The sequence below is a fragment of the Podarcis erhardii genome (genome assembly GCF_964252035.2).
Source record: "Podarcis erhardii genome assembly, chromosome: 3".
Taxonomy (NCBI): Eukaryota; Metazoa; Chordata; class Lepidosauria; order Squamata; family Lacertidae; genus Podarcis; species Podarcis erhardii.
The window spans coordinates 23,602,200-23,622,484 of NC_138507.1; the positions used below are offsets into that span (position 1 = coordinate 23,602,200).

The window sequence follows — 20,285 nt, forward strand, 5'->3', positions numbered from 1 at the left end:
TAGGCAACTAACTGGAACAGTGAACAGGAACATTTGACATCACCAACATTATGTTGCAAAACTCAGGGCTAAGCCCAAAGTAAGTCATTGTAAGTAAGAAGTAAACAGTGCAAATAAGCAGGTGGATGTTTTCTTCAAGCTGTTTAGAAATGTAATTTTAAAAAGGTGTTTTTGAACATGCTGCAGTTTATTTATGAAAAACGGTACTTAGTTTCAGCAAAAGCGAGTTATTTTATTGTATTACGTCTACCAATAAAACAGTACATAAAAACAACCCATCTCAAATGTAAATGTTTTATGCCAGTGTGTATAGAACATAGGCTTCTGTTCTCTAGTTATTTTGTTCATGATTTCTCTCTGTTCATTTTAATTTGTAGGAGAGACTTTGCCCTTAGCCACATCCAATCAGATTCTCTTGAGGTTTAGTGCCAAGAGTGGAGCATCTGCCAGGGGCTTCCATTTTGTCTATCAAGGTATTGGTCTTTTTTCTTTTTTACCTTTTTGTATTTTGTGGACTACGTTGCCTTGGCCCTCACTGCCAGAGGAAGAACCCAAACTCCCAGTTCTAGTGCTGCCCAAGGCTTTCATGCTTAAATCCGATTGGTACACAAGGTAAAATACAGGTTACAAGGTTCAGCAGGTACGTAGGAGGCAGAATGCATGGCTAAGTCCAGTCAAACAAGTAACACCCACCCATACCTTCTTTAGAAGAGCAGGGCGGGTACAGTGATAATAGCTTGCCTGAGACTAGGCAAGCAAAGGGGGATTCCTTCAAGTGGGCTGGCTCTGGGAGGTTTGTCTGTGCTGGTGTCTGTGTGTCCATGGAGATGCAGTCAAGGTTGTCTCAGCATCACTTACTCTCCAGAAGGGAAGGCTCCTCACTGGCAGGAGCAGGCTCTGGAAGCAGGAGGTTACGAGTGTCCAGTGTTGTAGGAAAGGGGCATTCTTTTGACAACCTGCTTCACCTCTCCCTAGTATCCAGATATCCATCCTCCAGGCCATCTGTACTCCTTTGCAGCATCAGACACTGTTTGGAGTCTTCATTCCATTTTCCCCATCTTGCTCAGGATCCCTTCCATTCCTCCTCAGCCCCTCTACAGCACCTCCACATGGGGTCATGACATATGTATGGTCTCAGTAGCACCAAATAAATATATATTTGTCTCAAATAGTAATGGGAAATGCAGTGTGTTTTTAAGTGCCTTTGTAATTGATTCATGGCATGTTTTGCAATCTTGGCTATTTTCTTTTCATTCACAAGGTGTGTTATTTGTCATCATGATTGTGTTCAGAGATTAGATTAGGCACCTATAGGGTATGCAGTACCATGCAACCTGGTGTCTTAACCCATGTGCTGAACTCCTCATGTGCAGCATTCATATGCCAGTGATTTACAGAACAACCCAAAACCTCTTTGGACAGTGGTGGTGGTGGACATAGATGTCTCTCTGTCCAGCCCTGCAAGGCTAACTTCACCACCTGCTAGCTGCCACCGTCATCATTACATTCTGGTGACGATCCCCACCTTCTACCTGTCAAACTAGTGGGTGTGGGGTGGAGTTTCCACTGTTAAGATCACATCTGCTGCCATTGTGTGATTCCTCTTAGCTTGAACTCTTGAAGCCAATTTTCATGGGCATTGGAGGCTACAGGAACTGGGGGAATTGGCCAAAATCTCCTTCCTTCCTCTTCCATTAGTGAAGTCAATCACTGGATCACAAATTCCTTCTGTGATCAGAAGAAGTAACTGAATTCCATCCTACAAGACCTGCCCCCAAATAAGGTGTATGGGATTGCAGCAATCATGATTTCGAATACTTTGGACAGCATCCAATGTTTTTCTGTATAAATGAAGGCACCTCCACTAGAGTTGTGCTATTGAAAGGGGTCACTGTAGGAGGGGAAGTCATTGGATTTGACCCTATGTGGGTTTTTTTGTCTTCTGCTACTTATAAAAATATAGTTCCAGATTCAAAGATTGGGGGTGGGTAGCATTTCATTATCATGTAACAAATTGTTCAGCAGTGTTGTATTGTTTGCTAGTTTGGGGAGGGAGGGGTAGTGTTTATGTTTATTCATCACTGGCATTAGGATATAGGATTACTCTGTCTAGTGGCATTTGAGAATAGGAAATGCTATTCTCAGCATCTCGGAATGAATCAAGTAAGTAAGCCTGCTTTATTTATCTCTGGAGAACCTTGCAGCTAGTCAAGTTTCCATTTTTGGAAGATGAATGCATTAGGATCCCTAGCTGCTAAAGCTTTAGCCAGGGCCATGCGGCTTGTGGCATTTAATTAGATTTAATAAATGTGCTACCACAATTTGGGGATTTTCAATCTTCTTGTGAAATATTGGAACAGATTTCCCAGGACTGCCTGCCTGCTAATGTTAAGATACCTCTGAGAGCAGCATCCCCATTCCTGAATGAACACTCTAATCTGGCCTGCAAAGTCAATCATTTTATTTATCACCCAGTATTCCAGATTGACCCTATTACATGTTTGCTTTTCCACTAGGCTGATTTCTATTTTGTTTCATAGCACTAAAAGATGAATAATAATTACTACAGAAAATGCAATTTCTCTCTGATACCATCTAAGAAGACTAACTTGTCAACATTATGGTTTAGAATTAGACTGAGGATTAGGAGGGAGAGGTGCCCATAGCTAGCCTGATTGTATATTCTGTTCACAGCTAGTGAAATATTAGATTTCAAGCTTTGGATTTTGATATAATGGCCCTTCCTCCCCCCCTCCCCACAAACTAATGCCATTTTCTCTACATATTTCTTTTTGTCTCCAATAAACTGCCTTCCTTTTTGTGATGACTCACATTTCTTTATATTTCATACTTCACAAAAAGCAGGATGATTAGCTGTTACATGAATGAGCGGAACCTCTACAAAAAAATCCTCAAAAAACAGTGTTGACATTTTATAATGTTAACTACCCTCACATTTTCAGTACAATTGGGTTTTAAAGGGAGTCATTTGCTCTCATTTCCATAATTATGCCATGCTGGCTTATTTCCTATAGCTCTCTGAAACATCCACTGCTGGCCCAAGACATTAGCCCTTGCAGAGCCTATATGGTTTACTCTAGCAAGAATGAACTCACATTCTACCATTTCAGGGCCTTTGCACAAATGCAGTTTGTTTGCTTGTTCATTTGTTGTACAGTGATACTTTGGTTTACAACCATAATCCGTTCCAGATGCGTCTGGTTGTAAACCAAAGCAGGTTGCAACCCAAGGCATGCTTTCGCCAATGGGGCCTCCCCCCCCAAAAATGTGTTGTAATCCAAAAATAAATGTGTTGTAATAAAAAAAAAAAGGGACACGCACTTCCGGGTTTGACGTGGTTGTAATCTAAAACGGTTTTAATCCAAAGTGGTTGCAAACCAAGGTACCACTGTATTTATTAAATTTATATTCTGCCCCCCCCCCCCGCCAAAGGAGCCCAGGGCAGCAAACAACAAGCAATAAAACAATGAAAACTGCTTTGCATTAGTATTTGTATTTTTAAAAAAGTATCTGTCATCATTCAAAGAAGTTTTGTAGGTGTCCCAATGGGTTCCCCATTTAAATCAGGCAAATCTGTGATCAGTAGTTGCTGGACTACAATTCTCTTCATTGTATGATGGCTAGGGTTCATGGGATTTGAAATCTAACACCATTTGGAGGGTCACATGTTTTACAGTGCTTCTTTAAGAAGCAGTATGATAATCATTGCTTCTTCTTTAAAATATACATGGAAACACAAGGGTTGGAGCTTTGTGGCATTGCTAGTACTTCCTAGATATTCCACATGTTATCCTATGCCGTAATGGGCATAGGCAACACTTGACCAAGAGAATGAGCTTTAGTATCGCCCCCATTTGCTATGTTGATGGACAGATATTAAGAAAAATAAGGGATACATGTCATGTGACAAAGGTATTTGAGAGCAGAAGCAGTAAAGGAAGCAGTAAAGGAGTCTAGAAATGTTGTGAAATGCTGAAAAGCTGCGGAATTATTTAGCATGCTGAGTCACTGTGACTTATCTTGAGGATGACTCATTGTATCTGCTTGCAGACAGACTAGGTGTCTCACTCAGTGTCTGTGACTCAGTATCTGTAGTGTGTCTGTGTGAGGTGGAGCCTGTGATCTGTGAAGCCTGTTCTCAATGGAAACTCTGTATGCTCTGAAGCTAGTTTAATCTTCTGTTCATTATGCTGTTATTTGCAAACAAGTTTAATTTTAACTCAGTGAAGCTTTTATTCTTTTACTGAAGAAGACTCTGCATTATTAATTTACGTTGCGTCAGTACATCCAGTTTGGACTTGTGTGGGACTTCTACAGGGCTTCTACTGCTAAAAAGCAACTGAATGGGAGAAGGCCTATTACTCTGTATATTGTATTTTGCTACCGAATAGTGAGGAGCTAGGATGTAGCCACTCTAGGCAATAAAGGTCATCTATATTGCCAGGGCCTGTGGTGGAAGCATAAGCATGCCATCAATGCAGTCGTGCAGACTGAGCCCAGTTGTGAAGTGTGTGGAGTCCAAAAACCCATACTTTGTCACTTAGCAGCAAATGGTGTTGTACATAGAATGCAGCCATATAAAAGCTGAAGTTCAATACCGATTTGCTTATCCAGCGGTTTATTTCCCCCCCAGCTGCTTTTAGCTGAAATGAAGAATATTTCTTCGCCAAAGTAGTCTAAATCAAATCAGTCACACAACATTCCACCCAAAAGGCATGTTTCTTGTGGACTTGGTCTGTCGTACTCATCTATTTAAAGTTTAGTTGTCAAAATTAAAGAGTGGCTTGACTGAATTTTGGTGTGACTGTTGTGGAACAAAAGTGACTCAAGGAATTCAACCTGATCGGTATAATGATGCTTTTAGCCAACAAATCATCTTTCAGTTTCTTTAAGGAAGCCTCTGTTAGTGCAAACTAAATTCTCTGCAGTTTCTAGGTGATGTTTCTCAGACTACACTTCTTTCCTCTTGTCCGTGCAGCTGTTCCACGAACCAGTGATACACAATGCAGCTCCGTTCCAGAGCCGAGATACGGTAGGAGGATTGGCTCTGAATTCTCAGCCGGTTCCGTGGTTCGCTTTGAATGTAGTCCTGGCTATCTTCTGCAAGGCTCCAAAGCCATCCGCTGCCAGTCTGTGCCCAATGCTTTAGCTCAGTGGAACGACACAGTTCCAAGCTGTGTGGGTAAGGCATTATTATATTTAGGTCATCCGTTTCTAAATCAGAATTCAAGAACACTACTTGTTTCATCAAGTAGTATTTAACACTTAAATTCTCTCTCCGTTGATTAATACTGGTCGTGTCCAATTTAAAAGAGCAATTTGTCATTTCAAATGTAATTGAGTACCAGCTGGTTGGTAGGCAGTATAGTGTTTCACATAATAACCTATTAGATTAACAAGGTTGATGCATGTTTTGCTGAATATTTATTATCAGTGTGACTGTCTCTAAAATCATAAGTATAATATGGAGCATAATGTCAATGTCTAGAAATCACCCTTCTGTTAATTAATTGATTCCCCCCCCCCAATGAAACATCCTTTATAGCAGATTTATAACTGATACAATTAGAAGTCTGCTGTTACAATGTCATATTTTAGAATAACAAGATCCAAAATAAATTCATTCAAACAATGCACTTAACACTGTGTTTTGTCAGTGAAACCCGCTAATGGAATTGTGTTTACTGTTTTGAATTCTTTTGCATGTATTAAGTCCCCCCCCCCTTTTTTTTTTTTACTCTCAAGACTTGTGCATTACAATTATTAATAATACTGACAGGGACAGTGTGACTTTAGAGAGAATAAAATAAGATCATAGTGATTTGAATCATAATAGCTAATATAATTTTACCTGAGTACATTCAGCTTCTAGTATATTGTCATGGGGCAGAAGAAAGTTCTGTTTTCCACCTTGGACATAACTAATTCCAACATCACAGAGTTTCATCTTTATTTTTATTGAAATTCTCTTTAATCTGGATGTTAAGAAGCATTCATCCTCTCTCTGCTTCATATCCAATATAAATATAATATATTAAAATTAATATATTAATGTTGCATGGGCAGGCCTGGCAAGCAACCACAGTCTGTCCTGTCTTGGCTGATCTGGGCAGGTAGCTGTAGGGTAGCTTCAAACCTACCTCTCTTCTGTGGCACAGACCCTATTTCTCTGCCAGCTTCAAAGAAGGGTTTTGTTTTATTTTTCTCTCTTTCTTTTTGTCTGTCTACCTCTCTTACTCTGAAGACTCTGTGGCTGTTTTCCTGCCCCATTCTCTACAACCTTGCCCTTCCTCTGTGGCGCTTTTCCCTACTCCAGTCTCACAATGAATTTTGTGGGGAAATTGGACTGGAATAAGAAAAAGGAAGAAATTCTGGCATAAAGTCACCTGAATTTAAAATATAATTTCCATGGTTTGGCAGCCATGGTCACTATTAGAGAAAATTTAATTGAATGTTCATATTTCTATGCATACATATATTTATAGATACTTCCTTTGAATGTGAAAGTGTGTCTTACTTTGGTTGAAACGAGGTCTTATTTCTATTGTTAGTGTTACTTTGCTGTTCCCTGAGCATGACTTTACCTTTGTCGTTATCTCCAATTCAATTTTCAGTGCCATGCAGTCGAAATTTCACAGAACGGAGGGGTACTATATTGTCTCCAGGCTATCCCGAACCTTATGGTAACAGCTTGAATTGTGTGTGGAAAATCATAGTGACTGAGGGATCAGGTATTCAGGCAAGTCCATATTTTGCCCACAGTGGAATATGAACTACTTCATAATAGTAGAAATGAATTGATTGTTGATCACTCCTCTTCCCAAACCCTAGCCAAATCTAAAGAAAAACATCAGCTTGCTTACATGTACTTATTTATTTATGGCATGTATATGCCATCCAATCAATTATTTTCCCAGGGTGGTGTAAAACAGTGAATTACAGTTAAAAACAATCAATACAAAAATGTAAAGGAAAACAAATCACACAAGTGTAGCAGCACAAACAGCATCATGAAAGCATTATGAGGCAGCATAAAACCAATAAGTCTATGATGTAGATATCTTAAGTCTGGACAAGTATATAGATCTCTATGTTCCCAGAGTTTCAGAGTATCTTTGGCTCAGAGCCAGTCCAAGAAATGTTGCTGTCCATGGCAAAGGGCAAGATGCCACCAGTTAATTCCATGAGCAGAGGCTGACTTTCAACACTGGCAATGGAATAACATCCTCCACTGTGCCTGGGGATGGCTGGCTGCTTCAAAGAGCGCATGATAGGCTGTGTAGCATGCAAGTCTCTGATCTCCAGTAGAAGGGAATAGGTAGGAAGCTTAAGAGGAATGCCACTGCTGCCTCACCTCAGCACCCACTGCCTGAGTGCAGCATCTTTTTCACTTTGTCTAATGGTAAGTCTGGCCTGGTCAAGTAACACACCCTCTCATTTCACCCCACATGGCGCAATGAAGCTAAAACCACTCCTGTCTACCCCACTTATTATGCTTAAAAGAACCAGTTGCAGAATCAGGATTGATGTTGCAGGGCATTGGGCTAGATGACCATCGGGGTCCCTTCCAACTTTAAAGTTCTGTGACTCCATGATTCTTTGTTCCTTTTATCAAAGCATTATTTTATACATAGTTAAATAAAGCAATATCACCATCTGCTGACAGCTAGAGAAACAACTAACGAGGGCATCCAAGTGCATTCGGTTAATTTAACACCATAAATATGATGGAAATAAAATCCAGCTGTGGGGTACTGATTAGAAGTGGATATCAGCTATGTGTGGAGGCCAAAAAACGAGGCAGATGGAAGTGCCAATATCCCCTCACCCTCAAGTCAGATCAGGGCCTCCCAAAAGTCTTGTATTCTGTTTTTTTATTATTACTTATTTAAGACGGGACATACACTTGAACAACACGAAAGAAAAAAAGAGAAAATTGAATTAAAATCAAAATTAAGCATGTTCTGTTTTTAATTCATTTTTCTATTCAGAATAACTCCAGGTTTTTTTATATCTCTGTTTCTCTAGGGAAGTTGGCTTTGCAAGAAGTGAGGTTGTCCCACATGTTGTCAGTAGAGCACCAAAGAGCTCTGGACTGGGTTTTTGTTGTTGTTAAAACCCAGAAGTAAAGGATTTTATTTTTATTTTTTAAACCCTCGAAGTCATAAAAACCCCAGAGCTGTTCAGAACTTCACTGGCAATGTTCTGGACAGCCTCATATTGTAAAGCCTCTTGGAGACCTGTAAAACTTATATTGGAAGCATAAAGTCTATCTCAGAGGATACAAACAAACTCTGGAAAGGTTTTAAAAATGTACAAACAAGAATAAATACCACTCAGCCAGCTCTTAATTTGTTTAAAATCAGAAACAGCAAAAGACAAACCCCCACCCCTTTCACACATAGAAAATTATAGAGAAAAGTGAATCCATTCTACTTATGCCTGGACTCATTTGTCTGCAGTTAATCTACACCAAAAGTAGTGTTGCAATATTTCCCAAAATGAAAATCTCCTTTTTTTCTTTTTTTGGGGGGAGCGAAGCTGATGAGCTTTTTAGGGACATCTCCCCACAAAATGTTTTTTGGGGAACATCTCAGATACAGATAAGATTTTTTAAAAAAATGTTCAGATAATGATGCAAGGCAAATCTCAAGGCCCATGTACACCCCTAGTATTTATAGATCCATTGATTGCAAGCATTCATCATGTCTTTGCAGACATTTCAGTGTTATGACAACTGCTACTTAGTGTAAAAACCGGCGGTGAAGTTTGTGACTGATTTGAGTTCTGCAACAGGTTCTTCCACAACTAAATCCAACCTCTTGTCCTACAAAAACAAAACAAATACATCAAAATCACAGTCTTTATTTTCATTAGGTTTTCTCCCTTTAACCAAAATAACCCCTTTTCTAAATACAAATTTCGCTGCCCCCGCAGGCTGCCTTGTTCAATTGGGAAAATTAGCACATTCCTTTGTATGTGCAGCCTTTTCACTTCCATTGCAATGAATGAACTACCCCCAAAGAATTCTGTATCTGCACTGGCAGGGGTCTGGAGTGGAGTGGTTGTGTATAATTCTGCCTTGCAAACATGACTTCCTTGGGATATTGATAATACCTACTTGTACTGCTGCTTCCGTATATCTTGTCATTTTTTTTAGTCTTCCTCATTTTCTTTCTTTAAATGCCTTTCTTCCTTTGTAATCATCTGTCATCTACCGCTCACTTGAATCCAGGCTATTCAGTTTTGTAATGTGCCTTTTTCTGCACTGTGGAAGGTTCTATGTTTGAATATTCCTTCAAATTGAAAATATCCTCATGCTTACAAAAGCAGCAGAAAAGGGACAAGGCTTCTAGACTAGCTCATATTTTAACATCTAGATTTATAGGTGCAGGGCTTCTAAATTGGGTAACATCCATATATTTTATCCACCATCTGAAGTCTGGTACACGTAATCCTGTGCATCTGCTGCAATGCAGCTCTGCTCTGATAGAGAGCACTATACTAACCCTTCCACGTTGATGACTGGGCACATAGGATGGCACTTCTGTGCCTCTCTGCTGGCCTCTGCAAGCAGAGAAGAGCTCTGCCAATGAAAGGAGGAAACCCTACCTAGATGGGTGGGAAACTATCACTAGTGGTTCTCCTGCTGGCAAGAGTAAGCAGGAAGCACTGAAATGGAGCACTTTGAGGGTGAGGTGAAAGCTTTGGTAACATCATATCCAAAGCCTGGACGATGCTCCAGGCCCTTCAGCTATGCTTGCCTGGAACTGGCATAGCAAATGCAATAAAGAACTATTTTCACCATTCGCCAGCACAAGCCACCAGGTCTTAGGTCTCAGCAGTAGATTTGCCACTCCCATTCCTTCTAGACCCCACTGAAGATTGGTCTGTCATTTTTTGGAAACGTGACACTTCAGCAATGAATGCCTTGTTATTCCATGATCAGTTGCTGCTCTTTGATGTCATTTTGTAGTTACAAAAGTGCACAATATTGTGAGGTCAAAATGTGTGTTTAGCTTATGCAGCTATGTTTTGCTGTCAATCTCATTGCTCCTCTTTTTTTTTTCTTTTTTTTTGGTCTTTGATGTCAGAACTTCTGAAAAGATATGTAACTATACTGTTTAATGAACACCCGGTGGTGATTCTTTCACAGATCCAGGTCATAAGCTTTGCCACTGAGCATAACTGGGACTCTCTTGAAATCTATGACGGTGGTGACTTGACAGCACCAAGGCTTGGGAGTTTTTCAGGTATGTAGAGGTCTACATTGTGGTCTTATAATGGCCAAACCATAGGGATGGTGAAGAAATTTGGATAGGTTCGTATTTTTATGTGGACCTCCTAATTCACGGTGTGGTGTAGTGGTTAGGAGTGGTACACTTGTAATCTGGTGAACCAGGTTCGCGTCTCCACTCCTCCACATGCAGCTGCTGGGTGACCTTGGGCCAGTCACACTTCTTTGAAGTCTCTCAGCCCCACTCACCTCACAGAGTGTTTTTTGTGGGGGAGGAAGGGAAAGGAGAATGTCAGCCGCTTTGAGAATCCTTCGGGTAGTGATAAAGCAGGATATCAAATCCAAACTACTACTACTACTACTACTCTTCTTCTTCTTCTTCTTCTTCTTCTTCTTCTTCTTCTTCTTCTCCTTCTTCTTCTTCTTCTTCTTCTTCTTCTTCTTCTTCTTCACACTCCCGAAAAACAATATGCCAGTTGAAATGCAGTTTTCCTTCAAAGTTCACACTTGCCTGAAAGTTGCAGGTCAATTCTCCAGCCATTATTACATCTTGCGAGCTTATATGCTTGCACAGATGGAACATTTGTGTGTGAAAATCCCCAGGAGCTACCCAAATAAATAATTGTACACATGACACGGAATATAGTTTTAGGTTATTGGCATAATTTTGGCCACAACTTTATTGATTACAGATAGTGAGTGGTTTGTTTAGGCATTGGTTCGACTAGGCTGCTCTTGACCTCAGCAGGACGCAGTACTGATGACTGGGCCCTACCATACCATCAGTGCCGGTAAATACCATGGGGGAGCATTGGTACAGGCACATGACTCAAGCTCACCACAAAATGCTCCCAAGGACTCTTGTGAGGTCCTACCCCCCCCCCCGAAAGGGGTCAACAAAAGCATGGGGAGTCCCTGGATTCCTTTAACGGAATACCTGTTGCGCATTGGTTCTCTGACCTCCCCTCCACACCACCATTTTAACCAATGCCTAACCGCCAAAGCTTACAAAATTGTGACGATTTGCTACGCGGCAAGCGAAAGCCAAGTGGCATCCGCCAAATGGGAAAATTCCTACTGGGCCCCTGCCCCAAAGCAGACAACCCACGAAGACATAGCAAGGTCACAGCAAGACTCTAAATATAAGGAAGGGTGGGCGGGTTATCCAGTGCACGAAGCGAAAAGAGGATGCTCAACGCAACATGCAGCAATATGTAAAGATCCCTCGGTCATTACACAACATACCCATTGGCCAGATTAGCCCAACAACCAAGGGACCACCAATCGGGTTGTTGTGGCTATCCAATTGCTCCCACCCACACAATAGTGAGGTCCGTTCTGATGATCTCACCGCAGCACATGCCCTTTGTGAGGAGGACCCGATTTACAGTATAATAATGTGACGTTGAACCTCACCCTATATGTTTTATTCTTCTTTATATGTTCTGCTTCTTTAAAAGATCCTGTGTTGCATAGATCTTGTGATAAATGACAGTGTTCATAACCTGTCCCATATTTCTGGCAGGTACTACAGTACCAGCATTGCTGAACAGCACCTCCAATCAACTTTACTTGCACTTTCACTCTGATATTAGCGTGGCAGCTGCTGGTTTTCACCTCGAGTACAAAAGTAAGTTTTAATTTTATTATTATTTTGATTGGCATTGTGCCTCTTGTTTGTGTTTGCTAAGTATCATTCATATCATCACACTGTTGCACGCCACCCAAAGCTGTGCAAAATTCCAGGGGTTCCAGGTGCTTATCCAGAGTTCGGTTTCCTTTGTAATGAGGGTCAGTGGAGACTATGGTGTCTTTATGAGATATGGTTTACACACACACACACACACACACACACACAATCATATTGATGGAGGGCTCACAGCATTAACCCCCCCCCCAGGGTCTTCCTTCTTCCATAGCCACAGCCTTGGATTGCAGCAGAAATCAGGCATAGCTCTGTCTCCCAGCTGCCCGGCCTTCAGCCTTCTCCCACAACTCAGTTCTGGTCTTTGTCTTTCTAACTGCCAGGCAGTTGAGGGAAGGGAGGCATCCATTGGCTGTCTGGCACAGAGCCTCTTCGTTTGTGGCCCATACTTGGAGGGCCATTACCTCACCAGGAAGCTAGCGTGGATCTAGGAATTAGAATGGGACTCAGGCATAGAGCCCACCCTCTAAACTCATAACAGCATTTTCCCCCCTACATAAATCCAGAACTGTCTTTACTGTGTTGCCTTTCCCCTGATATTTTTTATGTTAATAATGCCCAGTTATATGGCGTGGATAAAAGGTTGCTTTATGCTTTTATTCTATACATTTGTCAATATGTGCTCATGTGTGTGTGATCTCTGTAGTTGATATAATGACAGAGTATCGTAGCAACTGCATGCTTCGTGTAATGGTTTTGTCTGTCCTAGCCTTTCAGTCATGGAATGTTGTGTACAGCACACAGGCTGCTCTGGCAGGGTGTACAGTTGTTGCAAAGTCTTTAAGATTTGCTGTTTTATAATTATGCATGTTGATAGTGATGTTTATGTTGAAAAATAACAGCAGGGTCAGTTAGACTTCACATGCCATTGTAGTTTCCATTGCGGGGTATTGTTAACCCCAATGGCTTATATAGAACTGGCATCCCCAAACTCGGCCCTTCCAATCTTTTGGGACTACAACTCCCATCATCCCTAGCTAACGGGACCAGTGGTCAGGGATGATGGGAATGGTAGTCCCAAAACATCTGGAGAGCCGAGTTTGTTTAACCAGAAAAGGGAATACTAATACTAATAATAATAATAATAATAATAATAAATAATTTATTTATACTCCATCCTCCCCAGCCAGAGCTGGGCTCAGGGCAGCTAACACCAATAAAATTACAGTAAAAACATAATAGGAAAAAACAAAAAACAAAAAAAATTAAATACAGGTTAAAATGCAATTTAAAATGCAGCCTCATTTTAAAAGTAGCCCAGTACTTATCAATAAAGGTGTGATCATTATTATTTTTATTTTAACTTGCAGACAGTATGCTTAATAACTTTCATCCTAATTTTTTTTTTGCTTTCTTGGTATACATTTAGCCCCCATGCCAGATTGCTAAAGTCAGGGGTTCCCCCCCCCCATCAGCAGGAGGGCACATAGTATTGTGCAAGACAGCTTACAATATATTTTAAAAGAATAAAAAATAAGTATAAATGTTACAACATGAACAGGGATCACTAAATACTTGAAAGGACAGTTGGAATGCTAATTATTCTTGCTGGTTCTCTTTCTTCACATAAGCATGGAGAATGACATCGTTTTCTGCTGCATCATGTGCTTGGATCAGGAATATATTGTATTTTTATGTTTTCGCTTGGTAAATTACAGTACCATCCTAATCATGTCTACTCAGAGGTAAGCACCACTGAATTAAGTGGGGCATACCTCCAGGTAAATTGGATTAGGATTGTAGCCTAAATAAAAGTAAAGTGTGACACAGCCCTCCAGTTCTATATCATTTGGACGAGGATTTGAAAATGAAGCCATGGAATTCCTGCTAGGATACCAGGAAGTTGTTAATTGAGATTTGATCACTGGGGAACATTTTGCACACTCTCATTTACATAGTGGCACTCATGTCCTTTTCAAACTTTTTAAAACTACTGATGCAAAATAGTGGTGTCCTCCGTGCGTAGCTATGTACATCAGTGAGTCATTCATATTAGCTAGAGGTAAGCGTTACAAAGGTGACTCTTAAATTTTAAGCATGAATATAGATATTAATTATTAGTCTGATAAATAGCTTGACAGAGATTAGATTCGCCAAACATCTTTACGTTTGCCTATGCAAACATTCTATTACCTTGTAGAAGGGCAATAACAATTTTCTGTGAGACTAGGGCTTATTAGAGTATGTAGATGAAGGCACCAAATAGTCCCTTAATGTTGATATTCATCTCCTTTTAATGAGCAGTCCCAAACAAGCAAGTATACCGATAAGCATCAATAGTAATACTTATAATTGGGGTAATCACTTTTCTAAAATGTTAATGTGTGCAAATTTTTGGAAAGGCCAGATTTCCAGCTGATGATAAATATTCAGGACCAGCAATCAGCCACAGGGTATCTTTATTCTGTGGTTCAATTTCCCTATTTATTTCCACTATTTGTATGCAAAGCTTCCTGTAATTTATATGAAAAAGAGGTAATTTATTGATGATGCCAAATGAGTTTCTGAAGCTTATTTATACAGAATGTGTTTTGAAAGGCTGCTGGTTTATAACACCTGCAGATGTTACGTCCTGGGCAGGATTCTGATATCAGTAACTTGACTATTGCTCTTACCTGCTATCCGCAAGGTTAGATCAAACCTTCTGACTTTGTGTAACAGTGGTCCATTCCAGTTGAAACATTAAGCCATAGTTTAGTGCTACGTGAAAGTGCAGAACCTAGACTTCTGCTCTAGGCCATTGGAATTTGCTACCACCAGTCTTAAAAAGGAGATTAGACAAGTTCATGGCTATCAATAACTACTCATAATGATCACTGTATGCTACCTCCATGATCTGAGCTAGCATGCCACTGAATACCAGTTTCTGGGGAACAATAGAGGAAGAGGACTGCTACCTTTGTGTTCCACTTTTGGGCTTTCTTGGGCATCTGGTTAGGTGTTATGGAAAACAGGATGTTGGATTAGATAAGCCTTTGATATGATCCAGCAGGGCTTTTCTTACATGTTTTCCTTTACCTCTTCTCCTGTGGGACTTCAAGGAAAAATCAGAAGCATCCGCATGCTGTTTTAAACTATTCATGGTTTGAGCTTGCCTGTTGCGCTGAAACAGGTAACTGGGGGACAGGGAGATGGACTGCTTTTCAGAATTTGCAAGGAAGTCTAATTTTTAAAAACACAATGGTCAATGGTTCTACTTCTGCTTATATTTTCAAAAGAAAAGAGCCTTAGCTAGAGTCCAAAATGGCAGTGATAGCTTTGCCATGAATCATGGCTAAAGAGTCATGTCTTAAATTAATCTGAAATATAATAAGCCTTGTTTTTCAGCATGTTACGCAATCAATTTAGGATCAGACATGAGGTGATAAATATTATTATTTTTTAGAGAAAAAAAGGTTTCACTAAGTAAATACGAAACCAAATAAGTTAGGTTTGTGGTGTGCATGTCATATTCATTTCTGTGATTAGAAGGAAACACTGAAGATTAGTTTAGCATATTCTTTCTTAGTTTTGATGTGAATGTTTTTCTGTGCTCTCACTCTTTGTGCAACAGTTGATTCACTGATGAAATGTCATCAGATGTACTTCCCTCGCCCACCGTTCTGAATTGCTGCAATGAAAATGAATGGCAATAAATCACCATATCTTATGAACATAACCTGGACAAGTACTGATTTAATAAGAATCTTGATTTCGTCTCTTGATTTGGCCAGCAATTTTTAATGTGCCAGTTCTAAGCAAGTTTACTTGAAAATCAGCTCACTGAAATCAATGGCACTCACATCTTTTTAAAATGCTAAGTGTCAGGGCGCTTGACTGCACTGCCTGGTTTTATTGTTTTGTTTTTTTGTTTGCAGAAAAATACTTTGCTTTCAGATAGATCTATCAATACAAACAAACATCCCTCTAGAACTTAATAGCTTTTTAGCATCTCCGTGTTAGTGAAATAATTGCAGTGTGGGTAGCTTATAATAATATAATTGAGCAGCTAGCTACACAGAAAGTTGTGCAGAATACACAGCCACTGCAGGCTCCTTTGACTGCTGCTAATGCTCTTGTGTGTGTTGAACAAAATAAGTTTTTCTGTGGGTCAAGTTGGAAGAAGAAATAGCATCAAAGGGCCTTTGTGAAGCATTTGAACATATGCACAAATTCTGTCTACTTTTGTTATATTTGCAAGGGTTTCGTTTCTGTTTTCACCAGAAGATATTTATGTTGATATTTTCCCACTCCCTGTAGTAAGTGCAGTGGGGTGGTATTGTGTTTGGCTCTAAAAGAGCAAAAAAGGCACTTGTACACATCATGCATCTGCTTGGAGCAGGCATAGGCAAACTAGGCCCTCCAGATGTTTTGGGACTATAACTCCCATCATCCCTGTCCACTGGTCCTGTTAGCTTGAGATGATGGGATTTGTAGTTCCAAAACATCAGGAGGGCCCAGTTTACCTATGCCTGGCTTTGAGCAATCATATGCCATTAGTTGTGGTTTGGCCTCTTTCTTCTCAGTGGCTCATTCCGAGTTTTCTTCATGCCCACCTACCCTGGGTATGCAGTAAAGCACAGTATGGTTTCATAATTGGCTGAATTGTTTGTTGTTTAGGGAAGTTTTTAATGACTGATGTTTTAATGTATTTTTAATCTTTTGTTGGAAGCCACCCAGAGTGGCTGGGGAAACCCAGCCAGATGGGCGGGGTATAAATAATAAGTTGTTGTTGTTAATAAGTTGTTGTTGTTGTTGTTGTTGTTTTGCTCTTAACCCATACTGACAGGTTTGTCACTTCCTGCCAATCTCCTACCTTGAAAAATACCTGTATGGTTTGATCCACAGTATATCTCCTTTGTTGTAAAGTTAATGAAGCTGTGGGTCTAGAAGATCATTGCTAGGATTCCCACTTCTTTATTCTGAATGTGCAACTACCTCTTTCCATTCTTTATCTTATATTAAGATATTAGGTTGCTGCTTAAGAGATAGGTGCGCTTCAGTAGCATTTTAACAAAACCTATTTCAGATGCTTAAACCTTTTTCTTTCAAATGCAAAATGGTTTGTTGTATTTATTAAATACATGTACAGTCACCCCAAATCCAGCAAGAGTCACCCTTACACAAAGCACTGGAATATCCTGATGTTTCCCACTGTACAGCTGAAGGCTCCTACTCTGGCCTTCCTGTAAATTGAGCACACCCATATTTTGGGTAAGAAAAACAGAATACGAAATGGACATATGATATCAGTGAACAGATGGGGAAACTGTCTTTGAAGAAGAAGAGAATTGATAATAGCCTGATTTGCTAGGCATAGCAGTACAAGTCTTTTTAGGTTTCAGATGAATGACTATGACTTAGAGTTTGCCAAAGGCACACCTAGAATCTTTATTTACCCATAGTAAAGGCATACATTCTATGTGCATTGGTATTTTAATCAGATTGCATACCCCTAGCTACACTGTGACACCAGTTTTTAAGACCCACGGGTTTGTAATGTAAACACTTAGCACAGTGTGATGTTCATTGTCTCAAAATGGTGAGGGGGAAGAGGAAATAATATTGCATTTTTGTTTTATGCAATAATTCAGTCTCAGATTGATTGTAATAATGATGCTGCCTTTAGTGCTAGTTTTGATTGACAGCTATTGTTTTATGGAAGAAATTAGCCATATCATCAGGTTATTTTCTGTGCTACAAGGAATCATTAGCTGTAGAAAAGCCCATTTAGATTAATGGAAGAATTAATTAAATTCTTGAGTCAAAAGAGCAACAAACTCTACAAGGAGTTCATTAAAGTTATTCTCAAATTTTCATCAGTCATAAAACAAAATGATCTGATAGAGGAAACCAAGAATTCACACACAAAATGTGACTAAATCTAGTTTTCTAATACATTTCCAAAATTTATCTGCTTTTATTTTAACTAGTTCAAAACAAGTAGTATAAGAATCTCTCAATTTCTAGCAAAAATTCATGTAGTACCTATACTGTAGTTGTTCCTGGCCTGTAAACAACTTTTTGAAGTACTTCAGCTGTACATGATTGTGCTACAAGTTGTATGTTAAGTGCTTTTTTATCTATCTGTTTCTTAAACAAGTTTCAATTTCAAGGACTAAATGCTTAAGGAGTGCCAACTGCAGTATGGGTAAAATTGCATTCTGATGGCGATAAGACAGCATTATCTTTTTATTCCCTCCCTAGCTCCAAAGCAAGTTTGTTAACACAAGTGTCCCCAATCTGTTTTCATACTCCATACACATGCTGCATAACCAGTGCTTTTTTTTTCTCTTAAAAACAACAACAACAACGTTTAGGGGTACTCTCATTTTCCTACTCATAATGAAATACTGCCCCTCAATGAGGCCAAACCTAGATTCACAAAATGTTTAGGGGTATGCGTACCCCTGCGCCCCCCCCCCAAAGTACTGTCCGTAACTTATATCTATGTCCTGAATAAACTATGGCCACAAATAAGTTTTATGTCTGGATTTTCATTTTTTGAAATATGGCCACCCTAGACAATGGTCTAGCATATCCACTGCCACACCTGCAGATGTGAAGAAGAAGAAAAAGAACTGTGTGTCATCACCATATTGCTGACAACATACTCCAAAGCTCCAGATGACCCCACACAGCAGTTTCATATAGATGTTAAGCAGCAGTTGGAGAGGGGGAGACTCGAATCCTGAGCAACCTCATATTGAATGCTCCATGGGGCAGCACACCCCCAAGCATCACCCTCTAGAAATGACTATCCAAGTAGGACCACAACTACCACAAAGTGGTGCCACCCACCCCTAACTTGGACAGCTGCTCCAGAAGGATAACTTGGTTGATGGTACTGAAAGCTGCTGAGAGGTCGAGGAGAATTAACAAGGACATATTTCTCCTGTCTCTTTCCCAACAGAGGTCATCATACGGGACAACTAAAGCAGTTTCTGTGCTAAAAGCAGGTCTAAACCCCAGTTGAATTGGACATGACAAAAATTTCTACATTAGGGCATGCTGTTGGAAACATGCACTTGTTATTCAGATTTTACTGGGTCAAGTTAACTTCCCAATCATTGGGATTCTTAACTTTGTGCTGCATTATGTATGGAAACGCATGCCAGGATTTGTGATGTAGACAATCATGACAGAAGAAGATATTTCCAGCTCACAGTGGCAATCAAAGGAATCTATTAAAATCTCCTAGATCCCTGTATGCAGGGAAGGAAGGTAGTAATAGCCTACCTCTGGCTTCTGTTATTGATACATTTCTCCTTTCTCCTTACCTGTTTGAGTATTCCTTTGAGAAAAAGTAATTGCCAACCATAGCAGTATTGACTGTCCCTGTTGGACAGCAAGAGGAAATCTTACCCGTCATTCTGATGTTGACTTTACAGAAAGGGAACTGTGCAAGTTCAGAATGCATTAAGGAGTGTTATCAAGGTGATTTTAAGCACCCAAGTCTATATTTGCAGTTTTAGTCTTCTTTCTTCACACTGCCTCTTGAACTTCTTGCCACACCCTTGATTTGTTATCGCTGTCCCCCCACTGTCCTCATTGTCAATGGTGAGCTCCCATTGCTGTGCCCCAGCTTCTGCCAACCTAGCAGTTTGAAAGCATACCAGTGCAAGTAGATAAATAGGTACTACTGCAACAGGAAGGTAAACACCGTTTCTGTGAGCTCTGGAATCATGGTCCTTCGTGTGCCAGAAGCAGTTTAGTCATGCTGGCTACATGACCCGGAAAGCTGTCTGCGGACAAACGCCGGCTCTCTGGCATGAAAAGTGAGATGAGCGCCACACCCCATTGGCACCTTTGACTGCACTTAACTGTCCAGGGGTCCTTTACCTTTTACCTTTACTATAGGACTAGGTGCCAGCAGCAGCCAGGAGTGCATTCATCTGGGATATCTGCCACCCTCTTTTCCTGTGAAGCTACACTAGCCAACCACTGAAAGCCCTAGGCAATTCACTATTACATTATTCTAATGCACAGTAAGAGGGACTGTCTTTGAAGACAGTTCAGAAACATTAGTTGGTCCGGAACAGGAGTAGCCAATACTGTATAGGGCCCTTCAGATGTTCTTAGACTACATCTGCATCAATGTCCCCAGCCAACATAGCCAATGGTGAGGAATGTTGGAAGTTGTACACCAAAATCAGGGATGTGAGGCCAGAACATATCACTGATATTGTACTGTTTACACTGGTTACTAGTTTGTTTCAAGGTTAAATTCAAAAAGCTTATTCTTACCATTAAACTTCTGAATCTGCTCTGTAGATTTAGAAAATAATTTTGAGTTGGTGCTGCTGCAAATCTTCGCGCCACAGTCTCTTTCCCAAGCTTTGT

At 40.2% G+C, this 20,285-nt stretch overlaps 1 protein-coding gene across 4 annotated transcripts in view; it reads left to right on the forward strand.

The window, feature by feature from the left end:
• Positions 1–20,285, forward strand: part of CSMD1 (CUB and Sushi multiple domains 1) — a 956,661-nt gene that overhangs the window by 828,980 nt on the left and 107,396 nt on the right. For all 4 annotated transcript variants that reach the window (XM_081856635.1, XM_081856636.1, XM_081856637.1 and 1 more), the window contains 5 exons: positions 378–473; positions 5,000–5,203; positions 6,636–6,760; positions 10,178–10,274; positions 11,784–11,888. In XM_081856635.1, coding sequence (XP_081712761.1) covers positions 378–473; positions 5,000–5,203; positions 6,636–6,760; positions 10,178–10,274; positions 11,784–11,888 — 627 coding nt within the window. The remainder of the gene's footprint in view (positions 1–377; positions 474–4,999; positions 5,204–6,635; positions 6,761–10,177; positions 10,275–11,783; positions 11,889–20,285) is intronic.